General features: G+C 39.6%; 1 protein-coding gene across 1 annotated transcript; it reads right to left on the bottom strand.

Annotated features, from left to right (window-relative positions):
• Window positions 1-7,336: 7,336 nt before the first annotated feature.
• LOC146669052 (C->U-editing enzyme APOBEC-2-like) lies at window positions 7,337-14,979 on the bottom strand. Its single transcript, XM_085405472.1, has 3 exons — window positions 14,708-14,979; window positions 8,771-8,995; window positions 7,337-7,912 (listed from the first exon to the last, which is right to left on the bottom strand). The coding sequence occupies exons 1-3, from the start codon at window positions 14,737-14,739 to the stop codon at window positions 7,606-7,608; spliced, it is 564 nt and encodes a 187-aa protein (XP_085261598.1). The 5' UTR covers window positions 14,740-14,979; the 3' UTR covers window positions 7,337-7,605.
• Between the last annotated feature and the right edge of the window lie 11,218 nt (window positions 14,980-26,197).

Here is a 26,197-nt window from a genome sequence, read left to right as displayed (position 1 = left end):
TACCCTCATGATTAATATTTGCAATAAAAATATCAGCTGAACATCATGAAGTATGTGTTTCATATGTCGAACAACCTTTGTACAGTTAAACCTAGTAGTTACTACATGACAGAAAACCAATGTTATCTCTTTTAATAAAGTTTATGCGTTTATACACAGGTCATGCTGATTATTGAACAAAAACCCAAAGATCAGATGTGAATCAGATTTATTTGCTCTCCCTCCTCCTTAAACATGTTTTTAATGTTAGTTATAATTCAGAATTGGCGACTGAAACAGGTATGACACATACGAACATCAGGAAATAAAAACCCGATAAATATAACCTCAGTAAATGAAGTCAGTGTATGGCAGCTGACTACCGGGACCTGCATTTTGTCGGCGGTAATAACAGCTCGATTGCTTACAAAGCAAGTGGGTCTATCCCACGCTTTGCCGTGAGACTGGGCAGACATCTCCAAAATTATCGAAGCACTTTTGCAAAGAGGCTGTATCTTGACAAACCAACCAGATATCTGAAGATTAAACCACTACATTCTCGGCTAAAAAATATTAAAGCGGTATTTGGTGACACACAAACAGGGTTTTTCAAAGTACAGTTCTGTTAGTTTCAACATGCTGGTTCTTGTGTGCTAAAAACAATGGCCACCAGGCCAAAGCAATGGTTTTTACTGGATCAGTGTTAACCCCGCCCCCTGAGGTTGACAGATAAAATAAATTCGTGGTGAGACCTGAAGGACTCAATAGTGCCAAAATGAATTAAATATATACACCATTAAATAATTATTTAAATGTGTCAATAATTAATTAAAATGTGAAATAAATAAATAATTAATTAAATCTGTCAAAAATATTTATTTAATTAATTATCTCCCATTTTAATTAATTATTTACAATTGTAATTAATTATTGCCACATTTAATTAATTATTTAATGGTGTATTTAATTAATTCATTATGGCAGTCCTGGCGTTCCATATGTGCAGACCCAATATCTGATTTAAAAACGTGAGGACTTATATTTAAGCTTTAAATTGCCAGTTATCAAACACCAATGAGCAGTCCTTATCTTTAAATATAAATTCTCTTCCTCATCTCCTGTCCTGTCTTTACCTTTGTGAAAAACTGCTGGTATACCTTTAGCCAGCAGACAAACTGTAGGCCCAAACAGTTTGTGTTTGCTGAGCTGATAGAAACGCGGAACTTAAAGTTACCTGCAACTTAAAAAACATGACTCCCTTTATGCTTCTCTCACTACTCGTTTGTAGCACTACCTAGATGCTTTATATAAGTATGGTAACTGTAACTTATAGACATCTGCACTCGTTTTGGTGTTGTGCCTAAAAACAAAACAACAACAACAACCAACTTTAACCCCTGTATAGGGCACATGGTTTTGTCTCTTTAATCACTTTTGATGCAAAATGTCTTGACAATTAATACACAATTAATATTGTCTTCCAAGTGTTAATTTTTAGGCTCAAATCAGTTTGATGTACAAAGGCTAGCAGTGACATGAAAAAACTCTCCTCAGAGCCTATTTTGAAAATGTAGGGAGTAAAAAGTACAGACTTTTGGGATGCTGGTTTAGCTTAGTGCATTGAGCGGGTCAGCACATGCCATATGGTTGAGAGCGGCTGGCCCGAGTTTTAGTCTGACCCGCAGCTCTTTGCTGCATGTCTTGCCCTCTTCATCTGCCCCTACCTTCCTGTCCTCTCTTCACTGTATCTATCGAATAAAGTTGAAAAAGGCTCCCAAAAAATAGAGTACAGATATATTCTTTAAAATGTAGAGATTAAAAGTTCTCAAAAAATAATTAAAATGGTAAATGGCCTGTATTTGTATAGCGCTTTTCTTAGTCCCTATGGACCCCAATGCGCTTCACACTACATTCGGTCACCCACACATTCACACACTGGTGATGGCAGCTACATTGTAGCCACAGCTGCCCTGGGGCGCACTGACAGAGGCGAGGCTGCCAGACACTGGCGCCACCGGGCCCTCTGACCACCACCAGTCGGCAACTGGTGACGTATCTTGGCCAAGGACACAACGACCGAGACTGTCGGAATCGGGGCTCGAACCGGCAACCTTCCAATTACAAGACAACCTGCCAACTCTTGAGCCACGATCGCCAATTACTAAAGTAAAGTAAAGATACCTGAAAGTTCTCCCTATCATTTGTATATGCACTTCTTTACTTCCTTCCTCTGGTTAAACTGTAATGGGCAGCTAGCAACTCATCGTGGTTCTGCCATCCTCATGCTCTACTAGACAATTGAAATTTTGTTATGAGTGCATCTTGTTAGAAGGGCATGACATTGAGAAGGACCACTTCTGAAACAATCCAGCAGAATAAACACATTCTCTTCACACTTTTTTACATTAACTCCTGATTTCAACCTGGATGAGCTGAAATACTATATTTATTCATCCCATTAGCAAATATTACAATGGAGAAGAAAAAGACAAAAAATGGAGCTGCATCCTCATCAAAACACCCTCAATGACTGGACTCATTCACCAATTTGCCAACCCAGACAAAATCAACCTCTTCATCTCAGGTTAGCGACACATTATTTCTTGAGATCAAAAGCTATCAGTGCTGATGCCAGTTTGTTAAACTGTTGCACAACGAACACCTGGTCCTCATAAGAAAGCAAGTTATTAAAAAAAAACCCGGAATGCAATAATCTCTGTTGACAAACTATATTGAAGGACAATTTTTAAACAGATGAAGCCTTCTTGGCTCTGCTAAAAAAAACAATGTCGTGAAAAGAAAAAATGTGTACTACTAGTGGTGGCCAAATAATGCTTTCTGAAGCATTGAAAAAGGGTTCATTACTCAAAGCTTTTACACAGTCCTCTTTGGTGCCATCTGCTGGACAAAAATATGAAGAGCTGCTTGAATCTACAGCTTGCAATCAACGATTTTGTTACAATTGCCCACTCAAGAGAGCTGAGTTGACAACTTCTGTATAATATCACGTGACAGTTCTGTCTGATATCGGGATACTGTTTATGTTATGTCTGTTTCACTATGAAATAATTTTGATGAATGAACCTTCCTTGTTTAAAACATGTACCATGGTATGGTCTCTCTTTGATTGTGACATTATGTATAATAATTTACAAGAGACTGTTACAATAGGTTGGGAGTGTGCTGTGATGTCCTGCCTCCATGTGGTTATGTAATTATCCAGTGGACAGGTACATTTGATATAATCTATTATAACTTTTATGTGTAGTGTATTTCTTATGTATGTTTGTGACCTGTGAGCAGGATTTGTAATGAACTGGTAAAATAAAAACACAAAACATATAAAGTTATTCTATTTGTTTGTTTTTTATTTAGGAATAGGCAGAAAGTCCTCTCTTCCTCGCTGGCTCCATGACATCTCGCACACTGGTTCACTATCTCTCGCACAGAATCATCACAAAACGTACCAAAGATCCCACCAATGATTTACTTCATTAAACCATTGAATCAGGTACTGAAAGCAGTGACGTGACTCGGGTTAGATGAACCAAGCCTCAGCATAGTGCTTCTCAAGCACTGTGTTGTTTTTCTAATAGAGGCACCAGCGCTTCAGAAAACAGTTTGTTAGCCTCTTACTTACTTTTTTTTTTTTGATGATGCATTAAAAGACCATATTTCACTGAGAACAAGTGATTCTGACGTGTACAGTGGTCCCTCGTTTATCGCGGTAGTTACGTTCTAAAAATAACCCGCAATAAGTGAAATCCACAAAGTAGCCAGCTGTATTTTTACAATTATTATAGATGTTTTAAGGCTGTAAAACCCTCACTACACTTTATACACTTTTCTCAGACAGGCATGAACATTTTCACACTTTTCTCTCTTGTTTAAACTCTCAAAGTTCAAACCTTCGTACACTCGAAAAAATCTGTTGTTGAATGATGTTGAATTTAATCATGGCACCTTTTTCCACGTGATTTAACCAAGTACAATAACCCATTTTTGACCATGGCAAACCAATGCATTTGACATTTGGTGGTTTAATGTAATCAGATTACATTGGATCAACATAGTATACTTGCATTGACTTGAAGTGATTTATTGAAGTATGTAAAGCGAAATCTGTTTTAATTCATTTTACACAAGTTAAACACTTCAGGAAAACACAATCTTGTTGTTTGAACAACTACTTTGTTAATCAAGGCAATTACTGCTAGTCTTGCTTAATGAACCAATATTGGAGTTGATGATTTCATAGAGATAAACAATCATCTGCACTTACATTCATGGATAATTTAGAATGACCAATTAAGCTCACTCTAATAACCCACTGCAAACCAACCAGATTGTGGATTTGAACCCATGCCCTTCTTGCTAAGAGGCAACAGCACTAACCATCACACCACCAAACCAAATCCAGGCTTATCAAAACTAGGAAACCTATGATTACAAGGCTTGATGCAGAATTTTCTGTACATTTTTGTCCTTGAGAGGTTAAACCACAATAAATAGCGATAGCATACACGTGGTGTGGTGTAGTTGTCTGCCTCTTAAAATTCCAGCCATTTTCCTGCAGTTTGACGTCTAATGTGATCTTGTAAATTTTGTGAGTCCAGGCAACTAACCACTCTTACAACAAGATTGTATCATGTCACCTCAACAAGAACAAATTAAGTTGCTGAATTTCATGCAGATGCTACATGATTTAATTATGTTCACCATAGAAGCATGAAATTATTTAGTTCAAATTACAAGTTTGAATCTTGTACATGTAACAACCACCCAATTTCATTTTTTTTGAGTGTAAAAACACAAGTCCAGTATTATAGAATGAAACCAAAGGCACCTGCAGGTCCCTTTGACAGTGCAAAAGTTTCATCAACATTGTTGTTTGTTGGGGAGAAAACATATAAACGTACAGTACAGCACTTCAGAATCACACTGCTAGCAATCGAAGATCTATGTAAATCTTACAAGCTGAACACATTCTGTAGTGTACAGGAGACACGGCATGAGACTGATTGACAATGGTCTACAGCCAATCAGGAAGCAGAACAAAATGTGCTGTAAATGAAAAAAAAAGAAAGAAAGAAAACATGCAAAATTGCACAAAAAAATCCACGAAACAGCGAGGCTGTGAAAGGTGGACCGCGTTATTGTGAGAGACCGCTGTACTCCCTGAGAATTTATAATAGCAGTTAATGTAGTGAAATGACACTGTTCTTGTTTAAACATGTTCATTTTGTCATTTTGAGTATAATTTGAAATTCTTAGCTCAAACTGAATAAAAGATGTTTGAATTACATCTATCTATATGATGATGCACAAAAACAACGTATTTCACTGAGAACCAGCAGATTTTGAGGTGTATGCAATAGCCAACGTAATTGCGATTAATGTGTTGAAACGAAAATTAAAGATTACATTTTGTCATTTTGAATATGATTTCAAACTTTTAGCTCAAACTGCTGGAAAACCTGTTTGCCCATAATCATTGTCCTATCTACTATAGTTTACATTTATGAAATAACTGTTTGTCAGACTATAGTCCCTGGTTTTTGGGCTCCTATTATCCAATTACATACATTTCAGTGTAATATTACTCAACTGTAACCACTGTTGCTACCATGATATTATGTGAATATTAACCGTTTATTACTTTGGTAACTGAACATATCCATCCATCCATCCATTCGCTTCCGCTTATCCTTTTCAGGGTCGCGGGGGGCGCTGGAGCCTATCCCAGCTGTCATAGGGCGAAAGGCGGGGTACACCCTGGACAGGTCGCCAGTCTGTCGCAGGGCTAACTGAACATAACTGAACTATAATTACCTCTATCAGTGCGCCCCAGGGCAGCTGTGGCTACAATGTAGCTGCCATCACCAGTGTGTGAATGTGTGTGTGAATGGGTGGATGACTGAATGTAGTGTGAAGCGCACACGTGGTGCACACGTGAGAAGTGGAACGAAAATCAGACATGATTCCAAACATTTTTTACAAATAAATAACTGCAAAGTGGGGTGTGCGTAATTATTCAGCCCCCTTTGGTCTGAGTGCAGTCAGTTGCACATAGACGTTGCCTGATGAGTTCTAATGACTAAATAGAGTGCACCTGTGTGTAATCTAATGTCAGTACAGATACAGCTGCTCTGTGACGGCCTCAGAGGTTGTCTAAGAGAATATTGGCAGCAACGACACCATGAAGTCCAAAGAACACACCAGACAGGTCAGGGATAAAGTTATTTAAATTTAAAGCAAGCTTAGGCTACAAAAAGATTTCCCAAGCCTTGAACATCCCACGGAGCGCTGTTCAAGCAATCATCCAGAAATGGAAGGAGTATGGCACAACTGTAAACCTACCAAGGCAAGGCCGTCCACCTAAACTCACAGGCCGAACAAGGAGAGCGCTGATCAGAAATGCAGCCAAGAGGCCCATGGTGACTCTGGACGAGCTGCAGAGATCTACAGCTCAGGTGGGGGAATCTGTCCACAGGACAACTATTAGTCGTGCACTGCACAAAGTTGGCCTTTATGGAAGAGTGGCAAGAAGAAAGCCATTGTTAACAGGAAACCATAAGAAGTCCCGTTTGCAGTTTGCCACGAGCCATGTGGGGGACACAGCAAACATGTGGAAGAAGCTGCTCTGGTCAGATGAGACCAAAACCTTAGACTAAGGCGCATTGGTTTCATTGATTCCTGCAAAAGCCTAACTTTTTACCTGAAATTGCATGTGATTACAGGGTAATTGCACCTTAGTTGTGGGTCTTAGTGTGCAATTGCTTGATTGTTTCCAGCAAAAACACGACTTCTTATTAACATGTTACTTGCACCATACTCACGGTTCATCCTAGTCATAAAAAGGAAGAGAACATTTTTGAATCTTTTGTTTTTAGAGCTTGCGAGTGCAACTGAACTGGATGAATTTTACTAAAAGTTAAAGAGCCAGCAGCTTGAATTTGCTTTCCTTATATTTTTTATTTCTTACTGTAAACTGGTGACAGAGCAGTGAAACTTTGTTATTTGAAATGTAAAAAATTTCAGATAACAACAACAAACAAATAACAATAATCTGCTTAAAGCAACATTAGTAACTGTGGCCATCTCATAAATCCCAGTTTTCTACCGACACTACCCATATGGAAAAGATATATATAAATCTTATAAAGTTTGTATCTGTCTTGTGTGAAACTTGTATGAAAAGCATACAAGAGTGAAAACAGATATAAGATCCCTTGAAAAATTATATAATGAAACTTGTATGTTTTGGATACTTACTAAAACAATGTATGAAAGTAATGCGAAAGTGGCCACTTTCATGAGTAAATCATGTAAGCCTTATATGATTTACTCATGAAAGTGGCCACTTTCATGAGTAATCACATATAAGTTTTTACTATTTCTTTTCCGTATGGGTAAGGCTAGATCCACACATACATAAATTTTTTAATTAGGATTTTCAGCTTTTGTTATGAAAAATATCTCTGTTTCTGTCTGTGTATCTCTCTGTACCAGATCTGAACTGTAAAGAAGTTATTTAAAGATAAATAATGCCAAAGCAGATAACAGATTTAGTATCACTGCATAACTTTATAGCTCTAATAAAGGCAAAATGCTAAAAATGAGAATTTATGGTGTTAGAATATCAGACAGTCTTTCATGGTAATACTCGTAATTTTCTTTGCAGTCCTCCCACAGATTCAGAGGCTGATCCTCATTCTCAACAAATGTATCGCAGGTGTAAGAGAAATCTAGAGGCTTCATCATCCTCAGTTTACAGCCTGCAGCGTGCAGGGTCCTCAGCCCAGCCTGGATCTCTCCTTCCTCCCACTCAAACAGCCGAGCAGCAAAGATATTCAACTTAAGATTTTTCCAGTCCGTCAATAGTTCAGCTATCTTTGTAGCACAAGTTGAACAGGGACTGGAGGACACGTACCTGGAAAAAAACAAGGCAGAATTCAAATTAAAATACATTTCTTTTTACTTGTCAGTATACAGCAAAATCTAATTTATGTCACTGGATGCTTTTATTGTATCTAGTTTGATTGTCTCATAGTCTGAGAACAAATGATATACCAGACGAACAGTGTGGGGCTCAGACATATTCCACATTTTACACAGGTACACAGGAGTCTCACACTGAACTGCCCACCCAGGCCACCATCTGGTATGGAGCAGAATTTTGCTTTAAAAAAGGCAGGAAAAAAAAAACTTTTAGATGTTGCAGCCTTTTACATACAATGAATGCCTTTCGTGACAAAGCTTCAAGGTATTTATGTCTCCTCTCAAGCTCAAATGAGGGATCTGCTGCTTGTTAATCAAACATGTAAACCAGTATTCTATGGAGCCAAACCAAATAGAAGGTGGCCTGATAGAGTTGTCTTTTTGAGTTCTTTTGCAGTGTTTCAGTGAGATCAATTTTAACATCCATTTTGCTGAGGTTTCAAATACTGCAGATGCCTTCACCTTTTGCGTGTTTACCCATCTTGTCTAATGAAACAGCCTAGCTGAGCAGGTTCAGGCTCAGTGTGCACTGAAAACTATTTGATTGGATAAATGTAATAACTTCAACCAGCTGTTCTGTTAACAACCCATGTTCATTTTCATTAATATTAGTAATTAATAGTTTTAATTCCCCCTGTCATTATTGTATGTATGATTTTTGCCTTGAAGGGTGAAACTAGAGGTGAGTGGGTCTAAAATGGAGACTTCTGACCTGACTGAAACAAGAAATAAGTTTCGACTAAACTGCCACGTTCTCAAGACCACACGATACTTTAAACAAATATTGTACCAGGTGACTGTATATTTGACTGCAGGGTTGCAATGTGGCAAACACTGAGCGAAGAAGGCCTCCTCAGCATGAGTCCCAGCATGTTCATCCTCCAGGTAGCCTCTTAGCAGTCCATCTGATGTGTTTCCTTTATCCACCAAGTAACAAAGTAAGGTCTTGTTGCGTCCTGAAGAGTATTCAACATTCTTCAACTGGAACTTATAGATAAAAGGATCTATCCTGTCCCTGTATAAAACAGAATAAGTGAAAAAAAAACATTTGCTGACATAATATTTTATACATACACGGTTAAAGATGCATTTTTCAATCTCGTAGAGAAAGAAACAAAATGGTCTTATATATAGTCAAAAACGGGGGCGCTAGTGAGCCCCGAATGGAGTAGACATGGTTCTGTGGAGCTCCTCATACTCTCTTCACATTTTGGACTTTATTGCCTTATCCCTCAGAATTCCTGATTTCACTGAAGAATACTTGTTTCCTAACTCAAACAGGATGCCCAAATTAAAAGCTGAAAAAGCTAAAAAGCAGGATAAGCCTCTGAACAGGACCAACACCGCTCCCCCTGAACCAGTCGACGAAGCTGAGCTAACCTCGGAGCCTGCTAAAGACGTGGACAATGGTGATAAAAGTTTTTTCAAGGTTCTTTCTGAAATTCAGAAAATAAATATCATGATGACTGAAAGGTTTGACAGTCTTGAAGTGTCTCTTGCTATATCACAGGCATCTTAGACGAGTATCTGCGGTCGGCTACAGGAGGTTGAAAACGCTAGCTCTGATCACCACCATCGTCTTTCCCTTGTTGAGAAAACACGTTTAAAATTGCAAGCGGATAATGAGGCGATCATCATCCCCGGGTAACTATAGCGCGGATTCATCGCGTTCAAGTGAGAGAGAAGACACTACAGCTTGCTCGGGAGCAGTTTCCCTTGAACTTTAATGGCAAGGCGATTCACATCCTCCCTGACTTCCCGACGAAGGTGGTGAAACAGCGACAGGTCTTCCAGGACGTGCGTAAACGCCTAATGGATGCTGAAGCTCCGTGTAGTTTCTACTATCCAGCGCGTTTACGGGTAACGCATGGCTCCATGGTCAAAGCGTTCACCACGCCCCGTGAGGCTGAGGATTTTTTGGGAACTATACAGGAAGGCATCTCTGATATCTCATTTGAAACTCATTGCATCGGGATGTATGTGACTATTTCATTTTTCTCTCAACTATGTTGGCATTGAGGGTATTTTTTTTTTTCTTTTTTTGTGGGGGGAGGTTGGAAAGCTCGTCACCTTGGACCGTTTAGTTCGTAATGGTCATGTGGACCCTCTGTGAGTATGCAGGGTTTTTTCTTTGTCTGGGAAAGTGGGATGGGGGGAAGAGGGTTATGTTTTTTGTGTTGTCGGTATGTTGTACTTATTAATGTTATACAAGGGCAATTCATGTGTACACTGCTATTTATTATTTCTGGAGTGAATCCTAATTCATCATCGCTAAGTGGTGGCATTAGATTTGTGAGCTGGAATGTGCGAGGAATGGGGCATGTGCACAAATGAGCTAAGGTTTTTTTCTCGCTTGAAATCGCTAGCTGCTGATGTTGTGTATCTTCAGGAATCTCATATGAAACAGACTAAAGAGAGGTTGCTCAGGTGCTCCTGGACTAATCATATTTTTCAGTCGACATTCTCCAGTAAAGCCCGAGGAGTGGCTATATTGATCCGTAGAACAGTCCCATTTAGACATGAGTCCACGGTTAGTTAGTTAGTGATCCGAATGGTCGATTTGTTCTGGTGACGGGCCATATTCATGCAACCCATGTTACTTTATTGAATTTATATGGTCCTAATTTTGATAGCCCAGCTTTCTTTTAACAAATATTTAATTTGTTACCTAGTCTCGCTGATACTCATGTAATTTTAGGAGGCGATTTTAATTGTGTACTTGATAAACACTTGGATAGATTCTACTCAAACCTCCCAGTTGATTAACGCTTTGACTGTTCTGAATAATATGTTGAGTTCTACTAACCTAGTTGATGTTTGGAGACTGTGTAACCCTACTGGTAGAGATTACTCTTATTTTTCACAAGTGCACAAATCGTACTCCAGAATAGATTATTTTTTGCTTGATTCTAAATTGATGTCTAAAGTTGTATGCTCAACTTATCACAACATCTTGATCTCGGATCACTCTCAAACCACTTCTGTGGAACGAAACAACAGGGTAACTGGCGTTTTCACCCGTCACTCCTGTCTGAGACATTCTTTTGCCAATTTATGACAGCTAAAATATCAGAATTCTTGGAAACAAGACGTTTCTGATTCGATTTTATGGGAAACACTTAAAGTGGTAATGCAAGGAGATTTCTTTTGAAACTTCGAGGAAAAAAAGAATGCCGGAAACGCCTGTTAGAAATAGAAATTGAATTAACACAGTTAGAACAGGACCACAAGGCCTCGTCTTGTCCCTCTTTGTTTCAAGACATCATTAAAAGGAAGTTTGAGTATAACACAATTTTATCTAGTCAAGTAACAAATCAGCTATTTAGGATCAGACAGAAGCATTTTGAGTTTGGAGATAAACCCCATAAGCTTCTTTCTCTGCAGCTGAGAGGCCTTAAATCAAGATCAGGCGAAATTTTAATCAGCCCTAAAGCTATTAATGAGTGATTTAGAGAATATTATGAAGAGCTCTATATGTCGAAATCTTGGGGCAATATTTCTGATTGGTTAAGGAAGCTGGATCTCCCGAAAATGAATGACGCTGCACTAGAGGCTTTAAACTCAGAAATTACTATTGAAGAAGTTTCAAAAGCTATTAAGTCATTCCCCAATGGAAAGTCCCCAGGCCCAGATGGGTTTGGCATTGAATTGTATAAAAAATACTCTGAAAAGGTGGTCCCGCTTTTATTGAGAATGTTTAAGCATTCTTTCCATACTCAAGCATTTCCCCGTACGCTATATGAAGCTAATATTTCTTTGTTATTGAAAGAAGGAAAGGATGAAACACTAATGACGAAACGTTTCTCCCACAAAACGCTATGTCCAGATGAACAGAATCAACTTTTGGAGATTTGCTTCCCTGGATGATTGAGAATGCATCAAGATGTTGTCTGTTGTTTTTTTAGTGTCTTTTTTTTCCTTATATCAAAAAATCCCAAACTTCTTTGTGAAAACAGGTTGCTTTTTGACCAGTGACTGTATAAAAGATGAATGACATGGTTCCACTTCCAACAACTGCACAGAAATGAAACCAAAATTTCCTGTTTGTGCAGGCTGCCATGTTGCACATTTGGAGCCAGATTCTGCACAGCAGTGACTTCAGGTAGAGTCACTGCGTCAAACCCCAACCACAAACCTCAGCTCTACTTTAAAAATGGCACCATACCACTTTTTTATGTCTGATACTGATTTCATAATTTTGGATTTTTGCCAATACCGATATGAATCTGATACAGTCTTTTATAATCAATGAAACTGTTTTTTTAATGTTTTACTCCATTTTGTATAGGGTCATACTCAAGTTTGAAAAAACAAAACACTAAAGCTATTCTAGGTTATACCCATATCCAAATAATACACTAGACCCAAAATATTTCGCAGTTCAGCAATACTGATCTTTCTGTTTAAACTTTTAGCAGAACTTTAAATCTAAGTATTTAAAGAAATATTCAGAAAGTAACATAAAATACAATTTTATGCAGATTTCAAAAACTTTTTGGTTCTGAAAAAAAGAAGTGCAATACTAGGACAAAATAAAGTTAGTATTCAACAACTTAAAAAATTGACCCTTCTATACTTTAAGCTGAACATAAATAGATTTCCAGAGTGGAAAGCAGTGCAAATAAATGCAAACACAGCTTCACGATACTCATCTGTTATCAGGATGGATGTCAGTGTAAGCTGCCTCTATCACGTTTAACCTGAGAAAGAATTTCATGTAATTTCTATACAACACTTAACAAATGTATGACAAAAGTGTTTTTCATAGGTTTTTTTTTCCGAACCACCAAACCAAATAATTTCCCCCAGGGATCAATAAAGTATTCTGATTCTGAAACCGTTTAGCCATGTGTCGTTCCAAGGTAGGTATCCCCAATAGAAACCATTTCTCTTGCGTTGGGAGCACATGCTGGGCGCTCCAAATCACGGACAAACAGTATCCCACATTCTTGATTTTTAGTTCACAAACACTTCTTATAATGACTACCTACTCCTGAAACTTTGGAGGTTTTAGTTACAGGAGGATAAAAACTAATTATCAGGCAAAATGTCCTTCATTTGTTAGAATAATCCCCCTACAATACCACGTGAGAACAATAAATATATAATTTTCTGCTGTAACCCTCAAACTGAATGGTAATGTAACCACACTCACTTTTCACTTTTTCAAAAAACTAAAACATCACTACTTCCATGTCTAATTGTGTGTAATGGAGGCGGAGTAAACTGGATCTCTGTGCCCAGCAAATGCTCGTGACACAGGGGTAACTTATCTTGTCGGGGATACCTACCTTAGCACAACACTTGGTTTGGCAGCGTGTAGCAAGGCTCCAGATGCTTACAGTGTGAACTCCAGACTGCCCGACAGGTCTCATACACAACAGCTGCTCTGTCACGTGACGCATACTGCTCCAACGTGCTAAGGTTGGCCTGGCCTATGCATTGTTGCAAGTTTTGTGAGATGCTTTTGTGTTATTTAATGGATCGGATTACTTTTCTCCCCGATATCCGACAAGTAATTTAGGTCAGATTAAGACCGATACCGATAGTGTATATCGGATCGGTCCATCTCTAGTTTACTGTGACTGACAGCTTGCTAAATTAAGATAAATACAACCACGTTGCTATAATTAAAAAGACATATGCCTTAACAGCTTATAGTTGATCAGTTTGTTGCTCCTATCATTAAGAACTTTGCTAGATTAACCGTTTAGCATGCACACAGTGTTAGAGGCTTGTGCTAGCTAGTTAGCAATGCTTCACACCTGTGTTACTCTTGTAGTCTATATAGTCGAATGATTCGGCACTCCTATTTTAGACTGAGATGACATCAGCTGCCCACTGCACAGAGGCCCAGAGGAAGTGTTAATGTCAGAAATATCTGAAAATTAAATGTTGTCCTTTAGGATTTTAACTAAGACTGAGGATCAGACCCATTTTGCACTCACAGGTCACTCTACAGCCTGGTAACATGGGAACTTTAAATAAAATGTTCAATGTAAAAACATAGCAGCAGGTTTCATATAAGTGTAATTAGATCTTTTTATTTGTTAACAGGATCCAGAGTCCATATTATTATCTACAGATACATTCACCCTGAACAAAGATGGGTGAAGAAGACCATCAGGAACAAGCTGTTCCCACTAATATGGAGGAGGCGGGGTTTATGAAGCTAGACAACAGGGGGCGATAAAGACATTTTGGCTTAATTTTTGGGGAGTTGTTAGGTCATCGGTGTTTTACATGGATGTTTTACATGTTCTAAAGTCATTGTTTTTTCCCAAAGCTGAATTTAACACATGGGCATTTTCTGCCTGTAGGACAAAACCATGCATGACAAGTATTGTCCCAGATCGGTGGGAGATATCATCATCCATGGAAAATCAGATTAGATCAAGGCAACACAGAGAGAAGTTAGCCAACTATCAGAACTGCAGAAAACTGCGATGACGAAAGGAATACCTACAAAATATCCTGTCAGTGGCCGGAGAACTATATGAAAAAACCCCCACCAAGGTTGGAGATGGAGCAATACTGGAAGAGTATATGGGAGATGGACAGAACGCATAACATGCTCAGTGGCTAGTAGAGCTAACACCACGCAGACCACAGCAAAATGAACATGTTACAGTAACAGACATCTAAGAAAGAGTCGCAGAAAAAACAGACAGAAAAACTGTGTAAGATGCATTTATTTTAAAATAAATTTGTCAAAGGGGTAACCTACCCTGTAATTATTTCAAAAGGAGGTAGTTCCATTGGCTCCAACTGAAAATCTCCAGTATGGCAACTGGTGGTTGCTGCTTCAGCTGATGCAACTTCTCTATTATCCACAGTTTCCTGTTCTTTGTTCTTTTTTTCTTTTGCATCCTTTGCGATTTCAGCAACTTAATTTTCTTCTTTTTGTCTTCTTTTCACGAGTGTTTGACATTTTTCATCCATGGCCAAAGAAATATACTGTCAAGGGAGGTAAGGACTAGTGAGCAAGAAGGAGAAGAATGATAGATGGGGGCAGGGCTGAGAAAAAGAAGAAAGGAATGCAGCCAATGAGAGAAGGAGAGAGTCAAAAGGAGCAGCCCATATAGGTGAGACAGTAGTTCACAGGATAAATCTGGCTAATATTAAGTTTTGTTTATTTGTTTGTTTGGTGTCAAGGTGAGGAAATCTAAGGGGAACAATTTCACAGAGATTACAGCAAATAACTAAAAATCTCTGAGAGATAGGATAGGTGACAACCCACATTTATTCTTGGAACAGAAATGCAAAGATATTTAAAAACAAAAAAACTTTATCAGCACTTTAATCTAAAAATAGCAGGAATGGGATTAGCCTTTAAAGGCTTAATTGGGTCAAACCAGAGTAAGACGCACAGAAGCAGCTGCCCGGTCTGTGAGCTGCAGCTATTTAAAGACCTTGAGAGTGGGGGAAGCATTGCTAAATTTGTTGTCAGTGATGTAGTGTAACTGTAAGAGGCACAGAGAGACATTCTGGATAAAAGAGAATGTCTGGTGAAAGAGGCTAAATATTCAGAAAGCAGAAAACTGTTCAGTTACAGTGTTAGTATCTTAGAAGCACATGACTGGGTGTGAATAGAATTAAAAAGGGTGTCAGAACAGGGCCCACCTCTGTATGAAAAGACCACATTTGGTATTCTCTTTAGAAAGTGCTAAACTAATATATATGTGAGTATTTCTTATAACACATTCATTTTAGTTTCACCTATATTGTAGAAGCATTTAGCATACTTTTTGAAGTTATTTGTTTAAAAAGAATCACACAAATGAATTCATTCACATTCATTTATTTTTTTTATTCAGCTGCTCTTTTGACAAAAAAGTCAAATGTTTGTCATCAATTGCTTTGAGTACTGAGATCAGAATAGCGCTCTATAAGAACCAGCCCATGGCTTAGTCGGGCCGCTTCCGGGTGGTGGGGGGACCCTCGGGTCTCTGGGCCCGGGGGGGTGTGTCTGCTCTGGCGTAGCTGGCTGCTGGCGGAGCCTGTGGGCACATCGTCACAGCTTTCTGTGCACAGTGCCTGCAAGGTGACTGCCCCGTCTGGGGCTCTCCTCAGCTCTTTTCTAGGAGGGTGGGGTGACAACCCCTTCAGTGGTCCTCCTTGGGATCTTGTGCTCTGGAGGGCCTCTAGATTTCTGGAGCCTGGATAAACTGTTCTCTGACTTCAAGGTTACTTCCCTGTCTGTATTAACTAAGATTGTAAATGCAGCTCGTTCTACAACCTGTTCTTTGGATCCTCTACCAACCTGGGCCAAATGGCTGCTCTCGGGGGCTCTAAGTGTTAAGGAACTAGTGATGCGCGAATCATGAATGAATCGTTCAATACTCGAGAATCACTTTACTGACTCATGAATCATGATTCACAAGCCCAACTGACTCACAGACTCATCCCTGTTGCTGTTAGCAGCAATGTATCTAACTTATAATTAAAATTGTGGAGAAAAACACAACATCCAGTATCTTAACAAAAAAATTTCTGCTCTGAACTGGAAGAAAAAACCCTGAGGAGAAGCTCATCAAGACAATAGCTCCTCGGTTCACAGTAGCATCGCTCTGCTAACAGCACATTTGAGCTACTCACCCCCTCCCTCTTGTGCTGAATCGTAGGGTAAGCGAATCACTCAGGACTCACTCACCTCCTCCCTCCTGTGCTGAATCCTTGGCTGTGTCCCAATTCAGGGTCTGCAGCCTTAAAGTACGCGGCCTCAACGATCCTCAAGGGCCGAGTACTCAAAGACCGCTAAGGCCGGAAGTGCGAGGCTTGTGAAATGGGACCATCTAGCCTCCGTCGTGTTGCCCAGGTTGCCTAGCAACCATGATACTAACAGCTGGAAACGTGTCATACAGCTTTGTTTGACAGAAATGAAGGAGAAAATCTTTTGTTCATGTGTTTGTTTCTACATGAGCTTTGATCATTCCGCCCTCATCCGCAGTTTTTTTTCGGCAAAATTATCCACACCCACTGCCGTGCTATGCATTCTGGGATATGTTGGACCATGAAGTCTACATTAAAATCATTAAAATTCCTTAAAATTCAGGGAAATGAAGGACACATTTGAGGGCCACATTTCGAGCAGCCTTTGAATTGGGACAGCCTTCATCGAGTCGCTGTGACGTAATCGGCCTTAAAATGCGGCCTTTAAGGCTGCAGACCCTGAATTGGGATACAGCCATAGAGCGAACGAATCACTCACTCACTCACCCCCTCCTTCCTGGCTCACAGCTTCTTCTTCTTCTTGGTTGGCAACCAATGTTAAGGCGCATTACCGCCCCCTGGCTCACAGCTCAGTGGACATTTAGATGAGAAAATATATATTTGACGCATTTAAGGAAAAATCTAATAAAATAAAAATAAACAAAATAAATGTTTATTAAGCAATTTTGATAGGAAATTACTTAATTTTAGAAATGTATTTGTGCTTTTTTTGCTCTATAAAATAGTTTTTTTTCTTTTAGAATCACTCATCTTAGCAGTAGGATTTACATGAAAAGAGAAACAAATTAAGTTTGAGTGAAAATGTACATCTTTTGCACTCTCTGGTCAACTGACTCAGTGAATCAAATGAGTCAAAAAACCCGATTCACTTTGGTGAGTGACTCATTAAAACTCGATTCGGTAAAAAGAATCAAATTTACAGTCACTAAAAGGACAGTATTAGGACTCTACATTCTGTTTCTTTTAAATACTTCACTGACGACTGGAGTCTTCCCTGAATGTTTTAAATCACCTGTGGTAGTACCAATCTTGAAAAAGCTCAGACTGGATGTTGACATGGCTGCAAACTATAGACCCATCTCACATCTGTCTTTTTTGTCTAAGGTCTATGAAAAAGTTGTTTTTTTAGCAGCTCACTGAGCATTTGTCAACTAACAATCGGTATGAACCATTTCAGTAGTGATGGGTCGGTCGCGAACAAAATGGCTCTTAGAGCCGGGTCTTTGAAGTGAACGACGCGAGCCGGCTCCTTATCGCGAGCTGTTTTTTTTTTTTTTTTCTCTTTCTCTCACCCGCTCTGTCGCACTTTTTTCCGCTTCACTCAGCATGCGAGCCTTGTGCTTTAGGGGCGGTAGCACAGGAACAGAGCAGGAGGGAGAGAGAGAGAGAAAGAGAGCCAGGGACAACAACGTCACATTAGAAAAGTATAGTAATCATCCACAACTATTTTCAGTTGCAGATGATAAAGGATTCAGAAAGTTTATTCATGCAGGTCCATATGACAGAATATACATGTTCTTTTTGTTTTCATATTATAATTTATATTTAATTGTGTTGTGGTTTGTGTTGTTTAACTTTAAATTTGTAAAAGGAAAAAGCGGAAAATTTAAATAGTTTAAAGTTGAAATGTGAATAGTTGATTTTTGTATTATATGATTTATTTATTCGATTTTATGTGGAGTGAATAAAAAAAAGTATATTTATGGTGGCTCCTAAAGACAAAGCACATACAAACTTCAAATCACATACTAACCCTGAAGCATGTACAAACTCCAAAATGTAGAAACTCCAAAACACGTAAAATCAATCAATCAATCAATCAATCAATCAATCAAAGCTTTATTCGTCACATGCAGGTTGCCTTGCAGTGAAATGGGACCCCCCCCCGACCTTACACTTATAGCACAAACATTACATGGGGATACAGGTGGGAGATTGGTAGAATCAGAGAAAAAAAACATTGAAATGTACACTACAATGGGGAAGGTACAAGAGGAAAAAAAGAGACCCCTACTCATGCTATGCTTCCATGGTAGGACAGCATGAGAACAGGAAACAAAAAAACTCCTCTGCACAAAAAAGCACATAAATGTCCACAGCACAACATTGTGAAGACATGACAAGCCACAGGGGTGGGTGGGGGGTGAGGAGTAAAAACTCCAAAACACGTAAAAACTCCAAAACACGTACAAACTCCAAAACACATAAAAACACGTACAAACTGCGAAGCACGTACAAACTCCAAAACACATAAAAACACGTACAAACTCCGAAGCACGTACAAACTCCAAAACACGTACAAAAGACAACAGAAGTGCTCCAGGATGCTAGGGGCAGTGTTGAACTTTTGTTACCTAGTGGCTACACAAGCTAGCAAGTACCAACGACCGGATTTGGTGTGTGGTAATAACAGGTAAATGAACTTTTTTTTTAAAAATTATTATTTGACTATTTATGAATGCTTGTGTATAAATATACAAACAATACACATATGCTTTCAATTGTGTAATTTAAGTGATCTAGGTAGCTCTGTTTTGGAAGTTCAGTTCATGCTAGAAATGTGTTTTGGAGTTTGTACGTGCTTTGTCTCTAGGGGCCACCGCATATATTTATATATAAATATATATATTTAAAACCACTTTTTTTAACATTAGTAATTCCTTTTGTGCATAATTTTATATTGTTGTTAATAATAAATTAGTTAAAGCAACAAAACACCCCGAAGAGCCGGTTTGGAGCCAAAAGAGCCGGCTCTTTTTAGTGAGCCGAACTCAAAGAACCGGTTCTCTAAAAAGAGCCGGAAATCCCATCTCTACATTTCAGTCTTCTATTAGACCAAATCACTCCACAGAAACAGCTTTAGTCAAAGTGGTAAATGATCTGCTGGTAAATGCAGACAACGATTGCACTTCAGTTTTATTACTGCTGGCATCACTGTATTTTATTGGATAGGCTTGAACATTTTATTGGAGTTACAGGAAATGTTTTATCATGGCTGAGTTTTTACTTGTCTGGGAGGTCTCCGACTGTTAGTTTCAAAAACAATCTCTCCGAGATCTGTGCAGTGGGGCATGGGGTGCCTCAGGGCTCTGTACTTGGCCCATTGCTGTTTTCTCTGTATCTGCTGCCTCTTGGTGTTCTATTACGTTCTTTTAATGTAACTTTTCCTTGTTATGCTGATAACATGCAGCTTTATGTTCCTTTAACCATTGGAAATTGGGCTGAAGTGTCTAAATTAGAATTGTGTCTATCTGCAATTAGGGGCTGGTTATCGGATAATTTCCTGCTTCTTAATACTGATAAGACAGAGTTGATGGTCACTGGACCACAAAAATTTCAATACTTGTCCCAAAATTTCATCTTGAAAATTTATGACTATGTCATAAATTGCAGGGACAAGGTTAAAAACTTGGGTATGGGGTTCGACATGGTGCTTTCTTTCGAGTCTCATGTAAAAGAGACAACAAAGACCGCCTTTTAAGGAACATAGCCAAAATCAGACATGTTTTATCAAGCAACACTGCAGAGGTTCTTGTCCATGCATTTGTGTCTTCACGTATTGATTATTGTAACACTCTCCTTTCTGGGCTACCAAAGAAAGGTTTTAGAGGTTTACAGATGGTGCAAAATACAGCTGTTCGCATTTTAACTAAAACTGGAAAATTTGAGCACATTACCCCTGTATTGAAATCCCTTCAGTGGCTACCTTGAAGGGGCGATCGTGGCTCAAGAGTTGGGCGTTTGCCTTGTAAATCGGAAGGTTGCCGGTTCGAGCCCCGGCTTGAACAGTCTCGGTCGTTGTGTCCATGGGCAAGACACTTCACCCCTTGCCTACTGGTGGTGGTCAGAGGGCCCGGTGGCGCCAGTGTCCGGCAGCCTCGCCTCTGTCAGTGCACCCCAGGGTGGCTGTGGCTACAATGTAGCTTGCCATCACCAGTGTGTGAATGTGTGTGTGAATGGGTGGATGACTGGATATGTAAAGCGCTTTGGGGTTCTTAGAGACTAGTAAAGCGCTATATAAATACAGGCCATTTACCTTGCCGGGTTTGAGCAGATTTTAAGGTCCTGCTGCTCACCTACAAGGCTTTAAATGGTTTTGCACTTTCATAACTCTCTGATCTTTTGCACCCTTATGTTGTATCCCATGCTCTCCGATCCCAGGATTCTGGCCTTTTAAAGGTTCCTAGAGCCAGAAAGAAACTATCCGGGTACACGCTTTTTCTTTTCGTGCCCCATTTTTGTGGAACAACCTCCCTCAAGATATTAGGCAGGCATGCTCTGTGGAGGTTTTTAAAGCTAAGTTGAAGACCCTCTTGTTCACCATATCCAACATGTCTTAATTATTTGCCTTTTAGGGTTTTTTTTTTTAATCATTTTTAACTTTTATTATGTTTTTAACTTTTATTGATATGCATCACTTTTATTTATTTATCTTTATTTTCAAATAGCTGTACAGCACTTTGTCTGAGAGCAATTTATAAATAAAGTTATTATTGTTATTATTATTATTATGATGATGAAAGAAGTGATTTTTTTTTCTAATTTTCTGGCAAGGGCTTTGCAGATTATTTTAATGTCTACATTTATGAGTGAGATTGGGTGGTAGCTGGATGGGAGTGTGGGATCTTTACCTAGTTTAAGATGTAGGCTAATGATAGCAGAGTTCGTGTTTACAGATGTAATAAGTATAAAGCTTTGTATAAGTGTTTAAAAGATTGTTTTATTTGCTGCGGATCATGAGTAATGTTCCTAGTCAAATTGTTTATATAATAAATACTTGTAAGTTTTAACTGGTTAGCAAGGACATTTCTAAATATGTTGCTATGTTCAAAGTTCTCCAAACGTAGCCTTTGCACTAGCTCCCCAAAGAATACATTGTGATATTCCTGGCAGGTCATTGTTTTCTAAATGAGTCCATACACCTTTTTCAAATAATTACGGAAATCTTGTTCTGTAAGTAATGATGCATTAAATCTCCAACTCCTAATTGGTAGTGTGTCTCTTTTCTGTCTCTGAGAGGTAGACACCTGTGTATTATTGCTGGCAGTGATAGGACGAATCTGATTATCTGTGATGTCTCTAAAAATGAGGCTGCTAACTAAAAGGTACTCCAAGCGAGAATGTGAGTGTTATACCGGTGAAAAGTGTACTCCATGTGTGTGTTTACACTAACTGGTGAGCTGAAGGTGGTTGAAATGTCAGTATAATTCCTATTGTTGTACACTTAACTGCTGTCAAGGAGTAAACTGGCAGAAAAAATTGGCTCCTACTGGTTCCTACTTTGGAGCTGAGCTGGTCACTGGGCTCAGGCTGCTGTTGTGTTAAACTCTTTATGGGCTTCCACCCTGACCAAGTCAACCATCATCTTACGTATCCCCATTAACTCTCCTCCTTGCTAGACAAACTCCCACCTTAACATTTTCTATCACTCTAGGGGTAATTGGAGAGTTGTGCCACACATACCAGGTACAGGATATTGGCCACGAGGCCAATGAAAGGTCACAGAGAGACAGAGAAAGAACGGGATGGGACTCATGCTCCATGAAGCCATTTGGTAAGAGAAAGAACAGCAAAAGATGGGCAAAAGGGGGAAGATAGGAGGAGACCGAGGAGGTGATGAATAGGGCTGGGTATCATCACTGATTTCTATAATCGATTTGATTCTGATTCACAATGTCCTGATTCGATTTGAATCAGGGAAATTTTGCCTCACACAGTAGGAAAATATATTATAATTCTGATCATTTATCAGTACTGACACTTGTGAGACTTCATTAGAAGTGTGAGCATCACAGCAGATGCCTTTGTGTCAAACTGAAAAACATGAAGGAGATTGTCCTGGCCTTACAGCAGATAACCTTAAAAATATTTTGCAGTAGATCAAAACCTGAAGAAAACCAGGAATCGACATATAAACATCACCTAATGCTGCTGAAGTGAAGCAGAGCAAAGTTAAAGAGGTTTAATTAGAGATACAGCTAAGAGTTTTGCAATTTGATATAAGTTCTAATCAAAGGAGCTTTCAAAGAAAAGCGTCTGGACTTCTTTAAGTTGCTTGAAGACGTTTCACCTCTCATCCGAGAAGCTTCTTCAGTTCTAAGGTCAAATGGTGGGGAGTCCCAGATATAAACCTAGTGGAAGTTTCCCCCCACAGAGGGACAAAAGGACCCCCTGATGATCCTCTAATCGCCTGCGCCAAGATGTGAAACTGGGTGTGGGTCCCAATCAGCCAGGGTTTCGAGTGAGCTCATTGTGAAAACCTGGCCCCACCTTATCATGCGAATTCCTGAGGTCAGATGGCCCAGGATGTGAGTGGGCGTTAAGGCGTCTGGGAAGGGATCTCAAAACTGGATTATAGATGGCAGACAGTTAGTGTCGTAAACCACCGCCTCTGTTCAAAGATGGTCGCTCACAGTGGACATAGATGGCTTCTTTCACTCCTCTTTCAAACCATCTGTCCTCTCTGTCCAAAATGTGAACATTGGCATCCTCAAAGAGTGACCTTTGTCCTTAAGATGCAGATGGACTGCTGAGTCTTGTCCTGTGGAGGTGGCTCTTCTGTGTTGTGCCATGCGCTTGTGAAGTGGCTGTTTGGTCTCTCCAATGTAGAGGTCTGGGGATTCCTTGCTGCACTGTACAGCATACACCACATTGTTAAGTCTGTGTTTTGGCGTTTTGTCTTTCGGGTGAACCAGTTTCTGTCTGAGCGTGTTGCTGGGTCTGAAATGCACCGGGATGTCATGCTTGGAGAAAACTCTCCTGAGTTTTTCTGATACACCGGCTACATAGGGGATGACAATGATGTTGCGTCTGTCCTTCTTATCCTCACTGGTGTCTGATCTTCTTTTCTGTGCCTCTTTGCTGACTTTAAGAACGCCCATTTAGGATAGCCGCATGTTTTGAGTACCTCAGGAATTTGCATAATAAGGTGGGGCCAGGTTTTCACAATGAGCTCACCCTAACCCTGGCTGATTGGGACCCACACCCAGTTTCACACCTTGGCGCAGGCGATTAGAGGATCATCAGGGGGTCCTTTTGTCCCTCTGTGGGGGGATACTCCCACTAGGTTTAAATCTGGGACTCCCCACTAGTGATGTGTGATACCACTGATTTCCGATCCGATACCAAGTAATTTTCAGGATGGTATCGACGATACTGATCCGATACCGATACTTTATACAAAAAAACTTATTTTATTTATTGTATCTCAAATTATAGCGTCATAATGATTACAGGACATCAGATTACTTGTTCGTATCACTTAATAATGCAGAGTTCATCATATAGAAATAAAAAAAACTGAAGTTGTGCTATTTGAACAACTCGCCTGCCTGCAGCACTAAAGGACTCCATGAGAGAGGTCTGTCTCGCCCTAGCAGCACCTGTCCCTCTCCTCCTCTTCAGTTCCTCTCAACATACGCGCCTCATATTCTGTGATATGATTTACTCAGAGGTGTTTGACAAGGTTAGTGATGTTGCCACAACCAAACATGCCAACCCTCCCGATTTTTCCGGGAGAATCCCGGAACCACCATTCTCCCGAATTTCCACCTGGACAACAAAATTGAAAAACCATATTGCAGAATTCATAGCGCGGCCGAGCCAATTCCAGTTTCCAACAATGGCGGCAGCTACTTAGTTTTAATATTACTCTTATTTCTCTTTCTGGGTCGCAAAAAACCCCAAGTTTTAACATTTTTTCAGGTGAGAATGTAGCTGTGTGAACTTCAAATATCTGAGCCGATCGACACATCGTTTTCAAACCCCTGCGGCCTTTCGCTACTCGGGTTAAACATGATATATAAGTCACTTTGATAACTTAAAAATGTTATTGTTCGGCTTTTTCAGTGTCTTATTTGTTCGTGAGTAAATCAGTTTGGCTGAGATTAAAGTTATTAGATTAGATTAAATTAAATTTAACTTTATTAATCCCTCGGGTGGGTTCCTCCGGGGTTTTCACACAGCTGAATAATCAAACAGAAAACTAATTAAAGAGAGTGTGAGACGGTCGAGAGTTTACGCCAGCGCCCGGTTATAATTTAGATAGCAAGGAGCAGACGGCTGAGTTTCACTCCACCGAGGGAACTCATGACGTACTACCCAGCTTTCTTTAGACCGAAGGCCGGGTCCCCCGCTGTTTCCGGAGCGGCTAATAATAACGGTGACATTTAACGTATTTTATCCGATAAATAAACACTGTAAAATGTATTTATCACCCCCCCCAACAGCCCTTTTGAATGTCTCCCTAATTCTGAGGTCTCAAGGTTGGGAAAGTATAGCCACAACACCTCACTCTTGGAGCACTTTTTTGCCACATGTATCGCAAACCATGTCTCAGCTGTTTGTGGAGGTAAAATACGTCCTCAAAATTACGCTCAGCCATTGTTGTGAGTGCGCGCGCCAAGGGGCTGCGAGACATTTATACAGCCGTATTTCGCACATGACTATGAAAGGCGGAAGAGGAAGTAGTTCCTTTGAATGTAGACAATCCGAATGTTATAGTTTCTTTCCACTGTGTTGCTGTTAATGATAAACTACAAATTAACCTGAAATTACTAAAAAATATCGATATTTTAATGTGAGAATCGATTCTAAAACATAAATGACTGGTATCGGAGGAATCGATATTTCAGGATCGATCCGCACATCACTACTCCCCACCATTTGACCTTAGAACTGAAGAAGCTTCTCAGATGAGAGGTGAAACGTCTTCAAGCAACTTAAAGTCCAGACGCTTTTCTTTGCAAGCTCCTTTGACTACGATGACCTGGATGACTGAGAACCTTCACAGACATATAAGTTCTAATCTTAAAAAGTTTAAATTTCTTTGGTATTTAACAGCAGAAATTAGGCTTTCTTATCGGAGGTCAATTTTGAAAAAAACAAAAACAAATAAACAACAGCAGCTGACAGCACTGTACATGACTTGTGCATAATAAGCAAACAAATAATGCAGAAAACAGAGATTGGATATGGGCAACTGTTCTTGAAGTACACTGAGAGTGATAGAGAGCTGTGCAGGAAGTGTGATTTTATTGTGGTGGAAACAAAACAGCCAAAGTTAGAGAGCATGATATTTATCAAACATGAAGCGTAGCTTTGATCTTCTTTTGCTGCTGGTTCAGGGAATTTTGATTCAGAGATTGACAAAACCTGCAGATTTAGAAGCTGTGATATGTCTGCTTTCAGCACTGACGGCGTTAGTGATGGGATTTCCGGCTCTTTTTAAAGAACCGGCTCTTTCGGCTCGGCTTACTAAAAAGAGCCGGCTCTTTTGGCTCCCAACGGCTCTTCAGGTTGTTTTGTTGCTTTAATTTATTTATTGTTAACAAGAATATAAAATTATGCGCAAAAAGGGATTACTAATGTAAAAACAAACAAACGTGGTTTTACTTATATATGTTCCAAACTCCAAATCATGTACAAACTCCAAAACACATTTCTAGCATTAACTGACCTTCCAAAACAGAGCTACCTAGATCAC

This window comes from Rhamphochromis longiceps, linkage group LG5, assembly GCF_057381845.1.
Source record: "Rhamphochromis longiceps isolate RC_006_pf linkage group LG5, R_longiceps_female_GT1.1, whole genome shotgun sequence".
Taxonomy (NCBI): Eukaryota; Metazoa; Chordata; class Actinopteri; order Cichliformes; family Cichlidae; genus Rhamphochromis; species Rhamphochromis longiceps.
The sequence above is the reverse complement of the archived record's forward strand: the minus strand, read 5'-3'. Positions and strand labels throughout refer to the sequence as shown.